The sequence below is a fragment of the Uranotaenia lowii genome, chromosome 3 (genome assembly GCF_029784155.1).
Source record: "Uranotaenia lowii strain MFRU-FL chromosome 3, ASM2978415v1, whole genome shotgun sequence".
Classification (NCBI taxonomy): domain Eukaryota; kingdom Metazoa; phylum Arthropoda; class Insecta; order Diptera; family Culicidae; genus Uranotaenia; species Uranotaenia lowii.
In genome coordinates, this window is record NC_073693.1 from 342,355,072 (window position 1) to 342,375,785 (window position 20,714).

The following is a 20,714-nucleotide window of genomic DNA, read 5'->3' on the forward strand; positions in this document are numbered from 1 at the left end:
GTCAAAATTGTCAGAATTGTCAAAATTGTCAAAATTGTCAAAATTGTCAAAATTGTCAAAATTGTCAAAATTGTCAAAATTGTCAAAATTGTCAAAATTGTCAAAATTGTCAAAATTGTCAAAATTGTCAAAATTGTCAAAATTGTCAAAATTGTCAAAATTGTCAAAATTGTCAAAATTGTCAAAATTGTCAAAATTGTCAAAATGGTTAAAATTGTCAAAATTGTCAAAATTGTCAAAATTGTCAAAATTGTCAAAATTGTCAAAATTGTCAAAATTGTCAAAATTGTCAAAATTGTCAAAATTGTCAAAATTGTCAAAATTGTCAAAATTGTCAAAATTGTCAAAATTGTCAAAATTGTCAAAATTGTCAAAATTGTCAAAATTGTCAAAATTGTCAAAATTGTCAAAATTGTCAAAATTGTCAAAATTGTCAAAATTGTCAAAATTGTCAAAATTGTCAAAATTGTCAAAATTGTCAAAATTGTCAAAATTGTCAAAATTGTCAAAATTGTCAAAATTGTCAAAATTGTCAAAATTGTCAAAATTGTCAAAATTGTCAAAATTGTCAAAATTGTCAAAATTGTCAAAATTGTCAAAATTGTCAAAATTGTCAAAATTGTCAAAATTGTCAAAATTGTCAAAATTGTCAAAATTGTCAAAATTGTCAAAATTGTCAAAATTGTCAAAATTGTCAAAATTGTCAAAATTGTCAAAATTGTCAAAATTGTCAAAATTGTCAAAATTGTCAAAATTGTCAAAATTGTCAAAATTGTCAAAATTGTCAAAATTGTCAAAATTGTCAAAATTGTCAAAATTGTCAAAATTGTCAAAATTGTCAAAATTGTCAAAATTGTCAAAATTGTCAAAATTGTCAAAATTGTCAAAATTGTCAAAATTGTCAAAATTATCAAAATTGTCAAATTGTCAAAATTGTCAAAATTGTCAAAATTGTCAAAATTGTCAAAATTGTCAAAATTGTCAAAATTGTCAAAATTGTCAAAATTGTCAAAATTGTCAAAATTGTCAAAATTGTCAAAATTGTCAAAATTGTCAAAATTGTCAAAATTGTCAAAATTGTCAAAATTGTCAAAATTGTCAAAATTGTCAAAATTGTCAGAATTGTCAGAATTGTCAAAATTGTCAAAGTTGTCAAAATTGTCAAAATTGTCAAAATTGTCAAAATTGTCAAAATTGTCAAAATTGTCAAAATTGTCAAAATTGTCAAAATTGTCAAAATTGTCAAAATTGTCAAAATTGTCAAAATTGTCAAAACTGTCGAAATTGTCAAAATTGTCAAAATTGTCAAAATTGTCAAAATTGTCAAAATTGTCAAAATTGTCAAAATTGTCAAAATTGTCAAAATTGTCAAAATTGTCAAAATTGTCAAAATTGTCAAAATTGTCAAAATTGTCAAAATTGTCAAAATTGTCAAAATTGTCAAAATTGTCAAAATTGTCAAATTGTCAAAATTGTCAAAATTGTCAAAATTGTCAAAATTGTCAAAATTGTCAAAATTGTCAAAATTGTCAAAATTGTCAAAATTGTCAAAATTGTAAAAATTGTCAAAATTGTCAAAACTGTCAAAATTGTCAAAATTGTCAAAATTGTCAAAATTGTCAAAATTGTCAAAATTGTCAAAATTGTCAAAATTGTCAAAATTGTCAAAATTGTCAAAATTGTCAAATTGTCAAATTTGTCAAATTTGTCAAAATTGTCAAAATTGTCAAAATTGTCAAAATTGTCAAAATTGTCAAAATTGTCAAAATTGTCAAAATTGTCAAAATCGTCAAAATTTGTCAAAATTGTCAAAATTGTCAAAAATTGTCAAAATTGTCAAAACTGTATAAATTGTCTAAATTGTCAAACCCAAAATTGTTCCAAAATGTCTTCAAATTGTATCCAATTTTTTTTTATAGTTGTTTCAAATTTGTCTCAAAACTTGTAACCAAATCGTTCTCTTGAGGTGTTCCTAATAGTTTTCAAAGAGTCTCAAAATTGTCTCAAAACTGTTTCGTAACTTTTTTAATTTTTTTTTAAATGTCCTGAGGATTAGTAATTATTATCAAAATGACTGAAGTTCTTCTGAAAATTATTTTCAAAATTGGAAAATTTTTAAAATTTTAATTTTATGTGATTTTTATTTAAATTTTCTGCATTTGATGATTTATCGACTCCGTAACATTTCAACCTTTTAAAGGGGCTATTAATCTCCTCACACTATCCAGACAGACAGTGAGTTGGCCAGCAAGCCAGCAAATCAGCCAGACTCCGGTTCCAGTAGCTCTGGTTAAGCAAAGCTATAAATTCTAATATTAGCTGCTGCAGGGCAACACAAACCGGGGAAAAAAACAAATCATCAAAACAAAAATTTTAGCACATAAAGAACTAATCACTGCACCACAAAACTGGATCAATGTTAACGATTTGCCAAAAAAAAAATCTGGGAAATGAAATCGAAAAAGTTTCCTTCCCATTTTGTATACCAAATCGTATGTTTATTTTTTCACTGCATTCAGCAGACTGACTTTTGGGAATAAAAATGGGGAGAATTTGGCGATGAACTGAAGAAGACTCGGCTTTTTGAATGTGATAATTCCTGCATGCGAAAAGCATTCAGCACATCAGGCCGCGCGGAAAGATTTATGTTCTGTTAAAGCGTGCTTGATCTACCGCAAAAATAATATCAAAAACAAAAAACTAAAACACAACAATGTCTTAAAGGCAGAAAACCTCTAGAAGGCAGGGAGAAGAAAAGCGAAAACCAAAAAAAAAAAAACGGTTGGTGGTGATTGACCAGATTTAGAAGACTAGGCGCGAAAAGATGGGGTAATGCTGGGGCAGAAAAAAAGGACGAGATTCTTTTTCTGGTTTTCGACTAAAATGGGACGCCAAAGTGGCTGCGCGAATTTCGGGCGTCGCGTTTCGGTCGAATCACTCGAAACTTGGACTATCTTCTGCAGCCGAAATGGATAGATAGATATAGGCTAAACACAACATATATTTCGAGAACACTTGGCTGTGACTAAGCAGCAGTAGATATTTACATGAACCAAGCGCTGCCAAATCGCGACTTTTCAAGGTTAGCCACTTGAGCCGACAGAAAAAACCGCTAAATCGACCTGTTCGAAATCGGACAATGTATTTTCAATCTCGCGAAAGCGAATAGAGTCAAGGTTGGGAAAATCTTTCGATTTTCCCTCGAAAACAAAAATTGATAAAAACTAAAACTTACCATTCCTTCGCACAGCGAAACGGTGACCGAGGATTTCTCGTCGCCGACCACGTGGCCCTTGTAGAAGCAACCCTGCAGCCCGTCGTGATCCTGGTGGTCTTCCGGCCTGCGCAGGGTTTCGTTTGGCCACACGTGGGTCACCTGAAAAATAGTAACAAAACAATAATGATAACATCATGAAAAAAATAATCTAATAAACTCATAGATCGTGAGATCTTCCATATCAAATAAGCTCAAAATAAGCATTGCTATCAAAATTAAATCTAAGGATTCAAAAATCACAATTTGAAATTTAAAAAAATATTGTCTTACAGGAAAGAACTCGATTGAAAGTTTTTTAACTTGAACTCGAATTCATCTCGGAAAAAAAAAATCTTAATTCTGCAAACCGGTCACCTGATACAGTTGGAAGAAATACGTCTTAATGCTTCCAGTTAAATTTTCCAATTAACCGTTTGTAGCCTTTTTTTAGTAACAAATATTTGAAAAATTAATTATTACAACCCTTAAATTAATGCAACTCTCACATAATTTTTTTTAACAATTGTGAGTCGTTTAAACTTTTAAGAAAAAAAAAGTTTTCTTTAGATTTGTTTTGAATTTTTCGGTAAAATATAAGATTTGTTTTACTGATCTGAATCTTAGCTATTTTTAATCGTATTGCAGTCTCCAAAAAAGTTGTTGAATGAATTAAAACATCCAATAATTTCAAAAATTTAAAAACTTCTTCAAGTGATTTAAAAAAAAACAATTTTATTTCTAGAAATTCTGGAATTTTGTGTTTTCGTAGAATTTTCCTCTGAAACTTCAATAGCTTGACAAAATCTAAATCATTGATTTAAAGATGAATACTTGGCTGATTCATTGACAGTTTTTCTTCTAGAGCTCTGTTAGTTCATTCAAACCAGAGGTGAAAGACAAAATCTGATAAATGATTTTTATTCAGGATCCCATTTTTCCAAAATCCGTTCACAAAGGCGCGAAAAATTCTAATATCTAAAATCCTAATTTAAGTCAAATTCATAAAACAGATTATTCCACTCCAGTGTTCTTTTTTTATCAAATCAAAATGAATGGCTGTATGAACTTTTAATTTTTTTTAAGTTATCAATTTAAAATATTTATTATTTCTGAAATAAATTTTAATCAATCGTTTCTAGTTCAGGCTACCAAAGTAGGAGTTTATTTTTCAAAGGTTTGTTTTCATAGAAGCAGGCATAAATTTAAAACCAAATATGAATAGGAAATTTCTCAACACGAAATATTTACCAATTTATTTTGGATTCAAAATTTCTTATTTAAATAAGAATTTGAAGACGAAAATTAAACCATCTTTCATAAAAAAATTTCGATTAAGAATGCATGCTGTAAGAACTGTACGAATTGGACGTTATTTATTATTTTGAACACAGAGAACACGTAATATTTTAGAGTTCATCATATTACCTTCAAATAACCAATATGTCGGATATCTTCAAACAATAATTGTTAAACCATAAAATTTTAAAATTCAAATATTGCGGAAGAACTAATCAACTTATCGAAAATGAAAAAAAAGCTAATTAGGGCTGTCATTTCACAATTTATCAAATAACTCTTATCACCGCCCGAAAATCTCTGGATTAGAAAAAATTACAGATACATATTAAAACTTTTTTTCATTTACACTGCCGGCCACAAGTTTAGGATCACCCCTTCTAAACATGAAAATATTGATCGGCCATACCTCGGCCATCCAAAATTACTATTTCATGAGTAAGTGTAGGTTATAAGCTTTCAAAAAAGCCCAACCGATCTAAAATAACCTGTAAGACAACTAAGTTACGATCTTAAAAAAATATGCATGTTTTTTTAACGGACGGACTGTTTGGTGAAAATTATCAGAAAATGATCAAACTTTAGCCAAAGGTTTAATGAAGTTAGTCTTAAACTAAACATTTGAGTTGCACTCAAATTTAGAAATTTGGCCACCCCACCCTAAGATGATCGGATTTGATTTTTAAGTGCAGTTTTTGGAAAATGTCCTTATTTTAAGCTAAGTTTAGGTATTATATAAACTAAGCATATAATTTTTGTCAAAAACATACAAAAAAGGTTTTGCTCACGATCTTTCGAATGAGATCTAAAGAATTTCAATATGGCATAAGATGGCTGAGATATGACCAAGCAAAATTTTCATGTTTTTGAAGGGGTGATCCCAAACTTTTGGCCCGCAGTTTAATTATTTATCACTTTATATGAGCTTCATCGAAAGCAGAATAAATATTTTCCTCTTAACTATTGGGAATAACCATTAAGACTTCAGACAAAGAATCTAAAATTAAAAGAAATAAAACAGAATTAAATTTAAATTCCATGGAGATGAAGAAAGTTCATCAGTGAAATTCAAAACCAAAAATCGAAATAAATTAAAATCATACAATCAAATTACAAAAGTAATTCAAATACAAAATTGAGAATCAAAGTTACAATCAGAGGAAAGCCGGAATTGCAAAATTTATAATTCAAATCCAAATGTTTATTTCACTTTCATTCATATCTTTCAAACACAAAAAAAAATCGTGTTCATATAATGTGTTGAAATTTGCTAAATGTAATGTATAAATTTAAAATTTAACATTATTTATTTAAAAAAAAATATTTAAAAAAATTAGAAGCTTTGGCAAAAGTTCTTATAAATGTGACAAAAGTTACTTTCAAAAACAATAATTTGGAATGGAAATTTAATTTTCAAGACACAGAATCATAAATCTGGAGTAAGATGAGATTGAAAAAAGTTGAAAAATTCATGTTTAGAGAATCGCTCAATTCAACTATGATAGCGTTTTTTTAATAAAAATAATTTTAGAAAAATCATTTAGAGAATTATATGCTGATTTCAGGGTATGTCGTTAAGCATAGAATAATTTGAAATAGTATATCAGAATCAAAAGTGTGAAATTTGGGCTTAATCTGATGGACAAGTTTCTATAAGAATATCAAATGTTATATTCAAAATGAAATAAAAGTTCAATAGCGGAAGTTTTGCCGATTTATCCTATTTATTCAACAACAGTTTCCGTTTTATTTAAACAAAAAAGGGTATATAATGTACAATTCCACGCAAATTTCAATAATGATCGAAGAACTATCATTAATTTTGCACTACTCATACTCATAGTTATGCTTATGAAGTGATAATTTAATTCCCAAGTCCGAGAAAAATTACAATTTAAATGACTTCAAATGTTTTTCTTCACATTTTTCATTTTTTTTAAATTTCTGCAAATTTTGCTTAAAAAAACTGATAATTACTGTATTTTTTTTTTAATTTTGACAAATCTAAGAAAGTGAATCCCCCGTAAAAGCCGTTACATTTTTATTGAATGAGGATTCCTTGAGCATTATGTTCTAATAAGGAAAATACTTCCTTATTAGAACATAATGCTTAATTCGCTTGAAGATTCCTGGAATATTTTATATAACCAATAAATAGAAGGATGGGATGTATTATTAATTTTCCAATGAATAAATTCCAGATTCCTGGATATATTCGGACATCCCAGGCCCCAGGTTTTCAAAGTTAAGTGGAAAAATAAAGCAAATTAAGGTCCAAATTGGGCTCAATTTTTCTGTGCTCGTTTTATCCAAATAATGTTTTGGAAGCTTGAAAAGAAATTTTAACGCTGCTGACGTGTTTCGATGAAAAAAATAATTTTTTTGGTGATTTTAGTCACTTTCTTTCAGATTTTTTTTTCTAAGAATTATCATCGAATTCTGCCTAGATTTGTCCGGATTTTATGATAAAAATTCGAGATCAATTTGTACTAATTTGGGAATACTTTTTGTAAAGCTTAATCAGGTAGCTTGGTATATTAATAATTTAAATTCTGATTTTTATTTTCTAGTTTTAAGAACTTAATGATTCCCCCTCATAACATGGTCTTTTCGTAGAGAGAACAGCAAGGCTGGTTTGTTTATTGAAGCCCGCACGGGAGATGAAATGAAATCCGATTTAAACCGACTTTAAGCATGCATTTGTACGATCGGTTGGAATTGCGATTGCGTAGTATCGTTATTAACAACTTGAGCTATCATATTTAATAGGGATTTAAGTTTGCTGAGTTATAACACTTTAGATAGCCTTATGGAATTGCTGTTCGAAATTGTCCATATAATGGCATCTCGAAAATTTGTCACATTATAGAGGAGACCCTCTGCTATTTCTCCTATTCACGGAAAAAAATCTTCGAGGTGTCCAAGGATCGTGCTCGAAAAAAATGTAACACTTTTATTTGTTGATAACTTTTGAATTGATGGATGAAAATTGATGGAATTTTAAGCGATACTACCTTGTAAGGTAATGTTACTTATGCTTTATTTTGTGGTGGTTTTTGGATAGCGTCCTGTATGTATGTATGTTTTCCACCACCCAGCTAGCAAGGCACAGCCAGTAGCAGCGAGCAACTTTTGCATTGTAACTTGATCAAGATTCATCCGCTAAACTTTTCCAAATGTCTTTGAATGGACTATTACAAAGGATAAGAGATCTAAGCAGAGGAGCTTACAACTCTAGATAAGGGTAGGACTAGGTTTTCTCCATCGAAAGAACATAAATAATAAAAATATTTAATATTTGAATCAAGCCGTTACAAAGCAGAGCGCTCCGCTGGGTGGGGAGACGAGCCCGTCCTTTATTCACGATTCGGTGCAGATGAGGTAGCCCAATGCTCTCCTCAAAAATCGCTTCAATTGGATGCCCGGATGGATCCCACCAAAACCTCAAACAAGTTTTATTTAGTTCATTTGATCAAATACTTCAATTACCTGTTAGTGAACCTGAAAAGAATGAATTTATTAGATTTAAATTTTATTCAATGTGTGTTTTTTTTCTTTTATTTTTTTTTTATATTTAAGTATAGATATAACTCTCATTTATTACTTTTACCGATCGTGATAATCGATAACAGCACACACTCTCACACTCGCTTTAATGGTTTTTCAAATCAACCATGGTACGTGTACATCTAGATCTTTTTGTTTTTCCAATGTTTATATGATTTCGTGTCTTCATCGGAGGAAATTCCATCTGAAATTTCACTATAAGAATGCTTATAAATTTCCTCAGCTTTTCTTTTTAGTTTCTCTTTATCTACTATCAGATCATCCAAGTTCTCTTCAAATTTGGATCCTACTTTATTGAGCCCTGCTAATAAAGAGTTCCTCCATGGAAAACTTGGCCTGCCTCTTTTCTTTTTCCTTGTTTTTAAATTAAAGGAAATACTTAGTGAATGATCTCTCTCTCTCTTCTTCTAATGTGACCATAGTAGCATATTCTTCCTACACTAACTCTCCTATTTATAGTTTTCCCCTCTAACAGTCTTCTTACGTTGAACTTGAGACCGGCCGGTTTGACACAGTTCTTGAAAATATGATTAAAGGCAGAAACACAATACAGCGTCGGTCGTCGCGTCACGTCAGCGGTCAACGCTGTCGATAAGTACTAAAACGCGGACGCGACGCACCCGACGATTTTTGCATCACAATTCAGCGTCAAGAGACATCTAAGATATTTCTTGACGCTGAATTGTGATGCAAAAATCGTCGGGTGCGTCGCGTCCGCGTTTTAGTACTTATCGACAGCGTTGACCGCTGACGTGACGCGACGACCGACGCTGTATTGTGTTTCTGCCTTAAGAATAAATTTCTCGTAATCTGCCATTGAAAGTCTGCTCTTCTTGGTCAAAACTGCTACTTTTGTTCCATACAAAAGTGCTGGTGCTATAACAGAATTATACATTAATTTACCTAAATTCCACGATGGTTTAAATGCTTTACAGAAATTGATTTTAAATCTAGATACTTGCAGTGCGCTTCGACATCTGTCTCTATTCGTCATTTTTCTATTTAATGTTGAAGTAATGCAAACTCCAAGATATTTTATTTTGTCACAAATTTCAAACTCTTTACCATTCAGCAAAATATGATAAGAAGTTTGTAATTTTGCAGTTGGGTGTCTAATAAGAACTTGACTTTTATTTCTGTTTATAATAAGACCTACTTTAGAGAGTTCTCCTTCCAATTTGCCCAGAATGTCTTCTAACTCACCCTGGTTAGAAGTAATTATGAGTAAGTCATCTGCGAACGCCAATAATAGGGGAAGTTGAAGATGACCTAAACCAATTAATTTTAAACTCTTTACCTGATCCTGTACTTTAAATAAAACATCCTGCATAACATAATTGAAAAGCAGAGGTGACAATGGACATCCTTGTTTAATACCAATACCCCTTTTTACGCTGCTAGATAGCTGGTTCTCCCACAAAACTTGTGTCATCTCACTCTTAACACAAGAAAGAACTCTATCGATGAATCGAGATGGCACATCAAGATCTGATAGAACTTTCTGTAAACATTTCAAATCAATTGTATCGAAAGCTTTTTTAATGTCCAATGCCAAAACAAACAAATTTTCACCTTAATTCCAATTTTCTTCCATTACTCTCCTAGCAATAAAAATATGATCACAAGTAGACCTACTGTTTGTGAAAGCTGCTTGATGTAAACCTACATCGCCTGCATAAATTCTCAATTTACTATCTAACCATCTCGCATAAATTTTGTAGACTACGTTGCAATAAAGAAAGTGGTTTTTGGATAGCGTCCTGCGAATAAATTCATTGACATAAATTTTTGAGGAGGATCTTGAAATATCTAGGAACATTCCATTGAGAGACCCCAAAATAGATAGATGGAAATCAGAGGTGGATGCGAAAAATTGTTCTATAATTCCTAGAGAATCTAATAGTGAGCTAAAATTTTAATAAAAGTAAGAATGATTTATTCTATGAGGGTATGGGAAATCAGGGGTTTAATTAAGCACAATCGAGACTTTTCAATTGAAGAAAAGGTAAAATAAGTCAAAAGGTGAAAATTATCAAAAAAGTTTCCTCAATGATAATGTTATTCATTGAACGAAAGTTCCTCATAATCTTAAAACTAAGCTTCAGTGAATTTTCGCAGAAAAAATGGGGATTTTGAAGGTTAATTTTCCCCTTAAAAAACTGATGAAAAAAGGAAACGGAGATAAAAAAATCCTAATCTCCCCTACAGTTTTTCCTGGACGACTCTCTAAACTCACATGTGGATCTGGATACTATCCAAAACCAAATTTAGAAAAATCTAACGATTTTGCATTCTAACGCAACAATCGCCAAGCTTAACAAATTTATTACAAGCTATAACAGGAAAGTAGGAAAAATATTATGTCAAATAATATACTTCTAACTTTATGCATTGAGCAATACAATTAGAAATTTTAAAGCGTTCTCTGATACTCTTATGGTTATTTAAAGATTTTTTTGTTTTTATTCCTTAATGTTAAGTTATTAGCCATAAATCAGGTTAATGAAAAACCATTTCTATCAAAATTCTCTAAACTGAAACATTGTATAGCTGAATAACTAAGGTTTTTTTTTAAATTTTGTTGGTAGAAGTTTTTATTTAAAAAAAAACGTTTTATTTGTTCGCTCAACTTCATAAAGAACCACGATTTTTTCTGAGCAGAGTGAGTTTAATAGGGGAAGAGCCACATTTTTCTAATGGCAAACATTCAGAGATGCCATTTTTTTATGAAATCGTCAAAAAATACTGGAGGGTGACTCTAAATCCAAAAACGTATTGGAACTCAAAACTGGAATGCTGAAATAGTTCTTCGGTCCACTAGTAGACACCGTGTTTTTTTTTGTTCAACAATATTAGTTTACTGGAACTTGTTGTCTCTGTTGTCTCTCTTGTCTCTTTTGTCTCTCTTATTTCTCTTTTTTTTGTCACTCTTGTCTTTCTTGGCTCTTTTGTCTCTTTTGTCTCTCTTGTCTCTCTTATCTCTCTTGTCTCTCTAATCTCTCTTGTCTCTCTTGTCTCTCTTGTCTCTTTTGTCTCTCTTGTCTCTCTTGTCTCTCTTGTCTCTCTTGTCTGTCTTGTCTCTCTTGTCTCTCTTGTCTCTCTTGTCTCTCTTGTCTCTCTTGTCTCTCTTGTCTCTTTTGTCTCTCTTGTCTCTCTTGTCTCTCTTGTCTCTCTTGTCTCTCTTGTCTCTCTTGTCTCTCTTGTCTCTCTTGTCTCTCTTGTCTCTCTTGTCTCTTGTCTCTTGTCTCTTGTCTCTTGTCTCTTGTCTCTTGTCTCTTGTCTCTTGTCTCTTGTCTCTTGTCTCTTGTCTCTTGTCTCTTGTCTCTTGTCTCTTGTCTCTTGTCTATTTTCTTTTGTTCTCAATTCTCTTGTCTGATGTCTTCATTTGTTTCGAAAATCAGGTTCGATAATACACTTTTAAACGTACTGATGTGTGTCTGTTATGTTTTATCTCCTGCCATTGATTTCAAAGACTTCCGTCTTTGTTTATAGTTCTCATGATAACTTGTAATATTCTTTTTTTTTATACTAACCCTAAATGAAGAATAAAACAAGTGATTTTTTTTAATTAAATTTCATGCCAAATAATCGATTCCGTTGCGATTTTCAGGTGAACGGATCAAATGACCATAACCCAAAAATCCTATTTTTCAATGGTTTCCAAATTATAAACCGCAGTTTCTCACTTTCCACCTCAAACGCGATGATCGAACGCACCGCTAAACGGTTATTAGCGCCGATTAACGCAATGCGCCGCGCCGCAGCAACGGTGTTATCTCAAGTGCAGCAATTATTCAGCGCATCTGAAAATCCTCCTCCGGGCATCGGAAACATCGGAAGCAGCATGGACTTGGACATGGACCACTTGAAAAATTACGATTATTTCCCCCACGGGGCAACCATTTGACGACGGTTGGTTTTCTCAGCGTTCTGTTGTGGAATTGCTGCACATGCACGGTGCATGATGCACCAACTAGTAGTAACAACAACACATTTGTATCACATTTGTGGCTACACCACACCGTCGCTTGCAGATGCAGATCATTATTAAAGAGAGTTGATGGCGTTGCCACAAATAGCGCGCCGCATTTGAAACGGAAGGAGCAAAACTGCTGCCGCGGTTCGGTTATTAGCGCTACTAGCAGCAAGTAGCGGTCAGATAATCTAATTATCCCGTAAATTATTGGATCTCTTAAGGGGAGCCCCGATGGCAAAAGGCGGCACTTTAAGAAAATTGTTCCAACGCAGTCAGTGCCGGTCGATGCAATTGGCAGATTGCACCCAACTAATTGCAATAAATGAAGCGATTTTGAAGTGCTGTTTCGCGGCGTGCATCATATTAGAACTACCTTGTATGCAAATTGAGGCGCTAGAGAATTTTGTGATTTTTTTTAGAATTTAACTATTTGATTCCATTTTATTTCCTGTGAAAATTTTAATCTGTGCTTAATACTCACCTTAAGGTCTTTGTCCATGAAGCTGCTGTCGTGCCACAAGACGATGTGCATCTGCAGCCCGAACGCGTCAATCTTGTACTCCGGATTGGGGTCCCAGATTCGTGACGTTCGATGCCGGTACAGACCCGTTCGGTGGGATTTGGTAGGGTCTGAAAGATAAAACAAAAAAAAAATGAAACGAAAAACAACCGGGTAAGCATAAAATTGAGACAGTAAACTTTATTGACCACTTTAGGGCCCTCTGTCGAAAAAACAACCGGTAAGCTTTAAAAACTTTTAAGAGACAAATTTGTGGTTGCGTTAACGACCCTTTTGAGCATCAATGAGCAGAGGTCCCTGTCGAAAACGGTTTATTTGATGATCAATTTGATTGCAGCATCCCTCCGATCCAAAAGTGTTATAAGTTTTAAGACTTCATCCCAACGCCAAGTGTTTCCGCGTTCAATTTTTCGGGGAGTGGATGGAATTCAGAGCTTCAGAGCGACAACTAATTAGTAAGAATGATTACCATTTTATGACTGACGGCAACATCCACAACGTATCTGGTTTTGTTTATTGACAGCGGCGATACGATGCTGACTCATTCGACATAAACAAAAATTGAGCTTTTATGTTGCCACCCGCCAGGACCACCCTTCGAAGTTTTATTTTACACTTTAATCCCTCAAAAACATTACCTCCATTTTACGGCGCATCAAAACGACATGACAAATTGCGATGAATTCAATGATCCCCAATCTGAACCAAACCCAATCGAACACAAACAATAATAGTCGATAAAGCGGTGCAATCGAACTTTCAGTCGAAATGATCCTCACTATTTATGGATACAGATAATGCAAAATTAAATCGGACAGTAATGGTTCGTTCAATTGCTGCTTGCCATTTGGGCTAAATGGTTGTTCCAATTGCTGCAAAACCCACAATCTTCCTAATGGATTCGCACCATTTCGGGGTTTTCACACCGGTATTTACTTGTAGTCGATGTTTTTCTTATACTATCGGAGGCTACGGAGGTTCACTGTCAATCCAGTCCGAACTTTGATGGAAGACGGAAAAGTTAAAACTTACACAAAAAATAAATTCTTCTGATAGAAATTATCGAAGTTTTCAAAACTTCGTAACTTCGAACTGTCTAAGTTTTTAAACCTATAATCTTTCTCTATTTTTTTTTATTTAGATCAAACAAAACTTGAATGCATTGTAACTATTCACTGCATGGCGACCGTCAAATATTGATTTGAAGTTGAATCGAAACTATCAATATTCTGACACAAGCGTTTTTGAACGGCAAACAGTTTTGTGGAGGTTATCTCTTCTCTTAGTGGACCGTTTTCGTATCAAGGTAGTTTCCGTTAGTCTACGCAGAATGATCTGTAACTTTTATTTCAATAGGGCTTCATTTTTATGCTTCAGATATCACCAGCGAACTTAACACCACCTTTTTGATACATCTTTTGACGTCATATAATTGAAGTTGATGAAAATTAGACGTGTTTTGAGCTTTTCCGTTCACCGTTCATGACAAAATGACTCAATATGATCGGATTGATCGCGTCTCGTATGAATTTGGGAGTTTGTGTTTTCCTACATAAAGTGGTATTTCATGAAAGGTCTATGGAAGGGTTATTACCCTTAACAATTTTTTGCCCCTTATAATGTTCATAGCATCATACACATTCCGAAGGAATTGCATGAACAACTTGATGAAAAAATGAAAAGCCAAAGAGGTAGATTTTCCCTTTAACTTAAACAAATAATGAAAAATATACTTAATTCTCTGAGAATGCTGTTCAAATACCCGAAGAAGCGCCTTCGGAAGACCTCTGAGCGCAAAAATTATTTACATCAACGATGTCTTGGGAAAGCCAAATAACACCACTCACAATATTTGGCTATTTAATGCGCATATAATAAGAAACTTGCCATGAATTCATTCCCGCTATTCATGATTCAGGCATTATAAGATAACCATTTTAAAGAACAATCAAAGAAATTTAAAAAAGAACTTTGGGCAAGTCCTGTGACACAAATAATCTGTAAAAGTTAATTGTAGTTGTATTTTTGGCTTATCGGTGCGGTAAATTTGTTTAAAAAGTATCTTCATTATGGGAAAAAAACAAAAGCTATAAAAAAAATTTCAATAATCAAATACCGACATTACGCCCAAAGGTAGGCAGAGAAAAAGGTAAAACATTGCGCTTAACCTTAATCGACAGAGCCGTATAAACGCAGGGTCAAAAATAGTTATGGAATATCGAACGATATGTATGGGATTTGAAACAAAATTACGAGTTGTGGAAAATTGAAGAGTCTTATTGTTAAAATAAGTATACAGTCGCATTCTTTGAAATAACGTGTGTGGTAATTAGTAAGATTTATACTCAAATGCTTCAAAATATTCTGACTACGAGACAGTTTTTTCATGGAAATTTAGCAGTATTTCTTCAAAATATTCGCATTTCGGAAAGCATTTTTTCGAATGTAGTTGTAAAAATATGCTAAAAAAATGACTTGTTGCAACTTGTAATCAATGCTACTTTATTTTAGATCCTACAAAATTAAAAAAAAATCAGTTAGGTAGAAGGAGTTAAGAAAAAAAAGTATTTTTTTCTACTCAATAAAAAATCCTCGTAAAAATTATGTTTTCCATCCGCATAAGTGCTTAATGCATTGCAAATACTTTTAACATTTTTATATTTTTTTCAGAATTTTAAAATCAGCAGTTTTTCTAGAAAACTAATATTTTGAAAAAAATTCCATACATTTCTGTGGAATTTCAAAAATAAGCAAGCAACGGAGTAGTATACCTCAGGAATCTAGCTATCTTGATTACACCCTACCTTGGACCTATAGTAAGGTTGCCAGATTGGTCGGTTTTATCCGGGTTTGCCCGGATATTCAAAATACAATTTGAGAAAAGTCTGGCCCGACCCGGTTGCCTGGATTTTATTGGAAAAACCCGGTTTTTGCTTGGGTTTATTCTCATTGTCATTCTCAAATCCAACTTAAAAACGAATTTTGTTGTTTATTTATGCGCCCAAAACGAATTTTTTTGAGCAAGTTTCTTAAAAATGAACATAAAAGGTTTTTTGAAAGCCTTAAATACGATATGAAGTGTGCTAATAAACTTTAAAGAAAAATGAGTTTTTTCAAGTTTTTTTTCTTAATTTTCGATGAGTAATTCTTAATTTTAGACCAAATTTGCCCGGATAATGCACGGATTTTGGTCGAAAATTTTGAAATCAAGTGTCCGGATTTTGCCAGGTTTTTAAATAAAATAGCCCGGATTCTCCGGCCCGGATACGTGCTGAAAAAATTCTGGCAACCTTAACCTATAGCCTACTTAGGTCCCAATACACTCCAAGGCTAACATTGAACTTTCATTCTTCTTTCGTCCTATCAAACCGCTATTTGCCTTCTTAATTCTAATTCTAATTTAGTTTTATTAATAGTAATATTTAATTTAATAAAATTCTCAACACTTTTAAAAAGAGTGACTTAAAAAGAGACTTTTTTTTTCTTTTAAAACATACAGCTCGAAGAGCGGGAGGCATTTTGAGAAATCGTTGTGATTAAGAATAACTCACGTTATTTCCCAGTCCAAGCTTATGTTTAAAGGAAAACAGCGATCATCGCTGTGATGAATCAGGACTTTACTTGCCGTTTTTTTCCTAAAAAAAATCATTGAAAAACCCGGACAAATTGTTAAGACTTCAAAAAAGAACGCCTCGATCATGATACTCCATTTTGAGACCTGACATCAATAAAACTTTATTTCAATACAATAGAGTGTCCCATTATGTCTAAGCACGATTTAAATTGAACAATTTATACACAATTCAAAAGCAAATTTCATTTTTTTTTTCACTTTTATGTTCTCTATAGTTTACTGTAAAAGTGAATCAATAAAAAAAATTAGATTCCATTAAAGCTTAGCCCAGTGATCAAATTTTTCATCGAAGACTGCTCATTCCTTCAGCACAGATTGATTTGGGATATTTTTGGCCACTTTTTTCGAAGTTATCGATAGAATCTGCTGGCTTTACATATTTTTCTCAAAAACGATTTGGTAAGGGCCCAAAAATGTTATATCGGTCTCGTTTGAGAACAATTTGGCGGATTTATTTCGTTCGGTACGATCTGGACTTTTTTAGATTAATACCAAGCCATCGTGTCTTTTGAGTAGTGAACTGATGCCAAATATGGCCTAAACAGTACTGGGTGATGGGTAGGCTTGAGGATCATAGGCACTCTCGGACTTAAACAGCTGTATTCATCCTGTTAGTAGTCACCCGGAAGCGGTTTGTAATCAAACTTGCAATAGGCTTCTTCGTCGATGATAACGCAACCCTGATTTTCCCCACAGCATGTGTTCATATAATTTACGAGCTCTTGGTTTGACGGAAGTAGCTTAATTTTCACACTGCTTCGGATTCTTCTGCTTCTTATATGTCTTTAGACTCATTCTTACCTTGGAACTAAGGCAGTTTTCTTACTAGCGTTAGCACGCATAACTTTCCTGATTTCTGTCCACGGAGCTGCTTACCCCTCCATACTTCCGAATCGAATTTCAGACCGCTCCAATGCTCACTTCTTCCAATTTCACCAACTGACTCAGCGAAATGTTGAGGAAAGTACACCATTTGTGCACGATATGTTTGCTCTTTTCCGGAAAAATGCTTCTTATTTTCACGAAAATTATGAAAGGTAGAGCTCACGATTCACAGAGTTTTAAGTTTAATTGTAAACAACAATACCCAGCAGGAATCAGCTATTTAAACGTCATCCGGAATGAGCAGGGTTAGTTCGAACTCACTCCGTCAGTGTCTTCAAGGATTTCTGCTCCTGGACGCATCAGAGTGGTAAACGTGATGACATCAACCTTCAAATACTACCAGAACGTCGACCAAATTCCTATGTTTAAGAATATTTGCTTGCCACCTCAAGTTCCTTTTACGACATCGTTCGTTCACCGTAACTTGGCTTAATGACAGGACCCTTACCAGCCAGATTTTAAGCTCGGACTTCTCAGTTTTCCGTTGCGACCGAGACTTCCACAGGAGCATGAAAACTACTGGAGATGGTGTTCTGATTGTCATGAAGTCTTACCTATCAGGCGTGCCCATCGACGATGTAACATGGATTGATTTGGAAATGGTCTGGAATGGGTATCGATCTAGGCCATAGGTTGGCAAGCTGCGGCTCGCGAGCCGCATGCGGCTCTTTTGATGTAAAGCTGCGGCTCTTTAGTTAATTGCGCAAATTTTATATATCTAATATATAAAGATGAGTTGGACTATATATGTTTGTTTGTTTGTATGCACCTTATACAAATCGACACCGCTTAACCGATCAGCCTGAAATTTGGTACAGAGTTGTAGTTGGAACAGGGTAAGGTTTTAGTAATAGTTCTGAGACCCTCCCACCTAAGAAAAGAGACCCTCCCATACAACTTTCGTTTTATTCCCACAAATCAAAAGTCATGGCACCCATTTTGGCAAACCGATTATTTTTCCTTTGGCGGGGTTTTTTTCACCATCACTATAGGCCGGGCATTAGAAGCGACCATCCAGAGTTCACGTGTACTGAAAGCAATCAAAGCTTGCTGAGCATTTAAAATTTGAAAGGGGAAATTTTGGCGGGTGTTTTTATTCCTTCTTCTGTTCAAAGCACGTGGTACTGGTACGAGATATTCGGATGCAATATTGAGCCTACATTTTTGATAGAAAAATACAACTGTTAGAAATATTTGGAATAGAATTGTAGAACTTTTCAAAGTGTTCCGTACCACCCTAGGGGCGGCTTTGAGAGTCTTCAATCATATATAGTGAACAGTGAATTTACTTTTTTAGCTGAATAACTATTTGGACAGAGTTCTGAAAACTAATCAAACGATTTTCGTAAATTAAAGCTTTTTAGAACCAACTATTTTAATATTCCTGGAGTTTCCATAGAAAAAGAAAAGTTACCTTTTAAGATTTAGAGTTATAAGGCTGCGATTCAACGCATTGATAGCCATCTGGGAAATCAAACGGAGGATTCGAAAATTTATTCTGATCTGAGGGTTTTTAGTTTTATACAATTCAATTTCATTGGGCAATCTACAACATTTGAGTTATTATTCGTCATCAATGTGTTCAATTCCTCCATCCAATTCTAACCATCTTTACATTTATCACTGTTAGTGTTCACAATAATAATTAATGGGATAAAGCTGGAACAAAAATCAATTTCCCCTTTTGCCCCCCCCCCCCTCTCGAAATCTCCAAAAAAAAACGAAGGGGATAATAAATAAAATTTGAAGTATTTTAAGTAAATTTCGAAATATAAAAATCAAATATCCTAAAGATTACAACACCAAAAAATAATGGAAAGACTGGAATTATTTCACCTTTTAAACTCTTGATTCATAGGTTTTGTGCAATGATATAGTATAAAATTTTGTTGCATACAAGGTTCCGTGCAATTTATTATTAATTTGTGTTTAGCATTATGTTTTATTATATTTGCTGCGGCCTAATTGTGGTCAAAAAAAGAAAAATTTAAATAGAACTCAAATAAAACCTTTATCATAACATTATAAAATGGGTGATATTGGTTTAGAGATGATTTGTTTTCGATTACTTCAAAAACTATAAGAAGAAATTTCAAAATTCAAAAAACCTTATCATAAAACAATGTGAAATAAAACAGCGAAAAAAACACACATTCATTTGGAAACATGCAAAAAGAGCCTTCAACAAGATTCGGAAGTTCTTTTTATAGAAGTTTCTTAGTAAATTAAACGTAAATATACCACTTAACGGGGAGATCATCCATGTTGAAAAATGGGATTTTCATTAGATGGGGGATGGGAAAGATAAAAAACAGTTTTCTCATTCGAAAATAAAAAATATATTGCCATATCTATTCAAGTGTCATAAAAAATGGTGGATAAATAATGTTTTTCGTGATAGAACTAATAAGCATACAAGGGAAATTATTTAAAAATTTTATTAAAGAAAACCTCATAACTATAAGTTTTTCAATAATATAAAAACGATAAACACAGTTAATAATCCCTATCAAAATTTAAAAAAAAAAAACTAACAACTTACAATAATGAATATGAAGCTTTCAAAATTTCAAAAAGTCAAACGACTCATTTTGATTTATATTTTTGTGAACCCGAGCAAGGCCGGGTAAAATCAGCTAGTGTATTTATAAAATCGTGCTAAAGTGATGAGTCTTGTGACCTGGCACACGGGTTTTCATAGGTCCAGAAGAGAATTTTGAATCTCATCCAATCCCAAAAGACCAAATGGTAAAATATCATTTTTAAAGCCTTATTTTACAGTTTTTTGCTTTTTACTGTATTTGAAGCATCAGCATAGATATCATGAATTAGATAACTATTACCGTAAATGCAAAGAAAAACTGTTATTTTAAAACATGTATATTTTTGAATCAATCGAACACAAACACAGGAAAATCAAATCACTTACAAAAAAGTAGTTCTTAGACAGCATCTGTTTTGTTATAAAACGACGCAACCCTCATGAAATTTTATATTTTAAGCACACGCAATATCTTTTTCACCCTCTACGAAAATTTATCAGTTGAAATTTCCAAAATCTTATTAGAATCAATAAACCATTTCGATTCAACCATCTATGTTGTATGTTGGTTATCCACCATGGGTGCACGGATTCACCGCAGTTTCTGCCTAAGTATGTGCTTACATGCATTTTTTAGATTATAAAGTTCGCCAAATCTCCAATGCAACGCGTACATCATACCCGGACTCCAAGGCTTTGTATGAACTGTCATGGATGAATGTATTGTGTTGATGTAGGTTTATTTTGGAAGAACGAGTCAATCAGGTGGGCTAGTTTACTTACAGGTATTCCGGCATCCGTGTATACCTGGCCAGCTGGCAACTGATTGAACATTCTAATTATATACCTAGTCAATTATATGAGGAAACACATCTTACCTGTCGGCAACTTAAGGGATTCGAACCCAAAAGTTTTCTTGCCGATACCGGGAATCGAACCCAGTACGCCTGGCATACCAACACCAGACTCGCGCCAGCCTATCCACTAGACCACATCTGCGCTATTGAAGTCATCCAACCTTCAGAGACCTACAATGGT

General features: G+C 33.3%; 1 protein-coding gene across 1 annotated transcript in view; it reads right to left on the reverse strand.

Annotated features, from left to right (window-relative positions):
- The window catches only part of LOC129756623 (A disintegrin and metalloproteinase with thrombospondin motifs 9), a 935,923-nt gene that overhangs the window by 227,273 nt on the left and 687,936 nt on the right, over nt 1-20,714 (reverse strand). Inside the window, exons 4-5 of the mRNA XM_055753535.1 lie at nt 12,577-12,725; nt 3,236-3,376 (exon numbers count right to left, since the gene is read on the reverse strand). Coding sequence (XP_055609510.1) covers nt 3,236-3,376; nt 12,577-12,725 — 290 coding nt within the window. The remainder of the gene's footprint in view (nt 1-3,235; nt 3,377-12,576; nt 12,726-20,714) is intronic.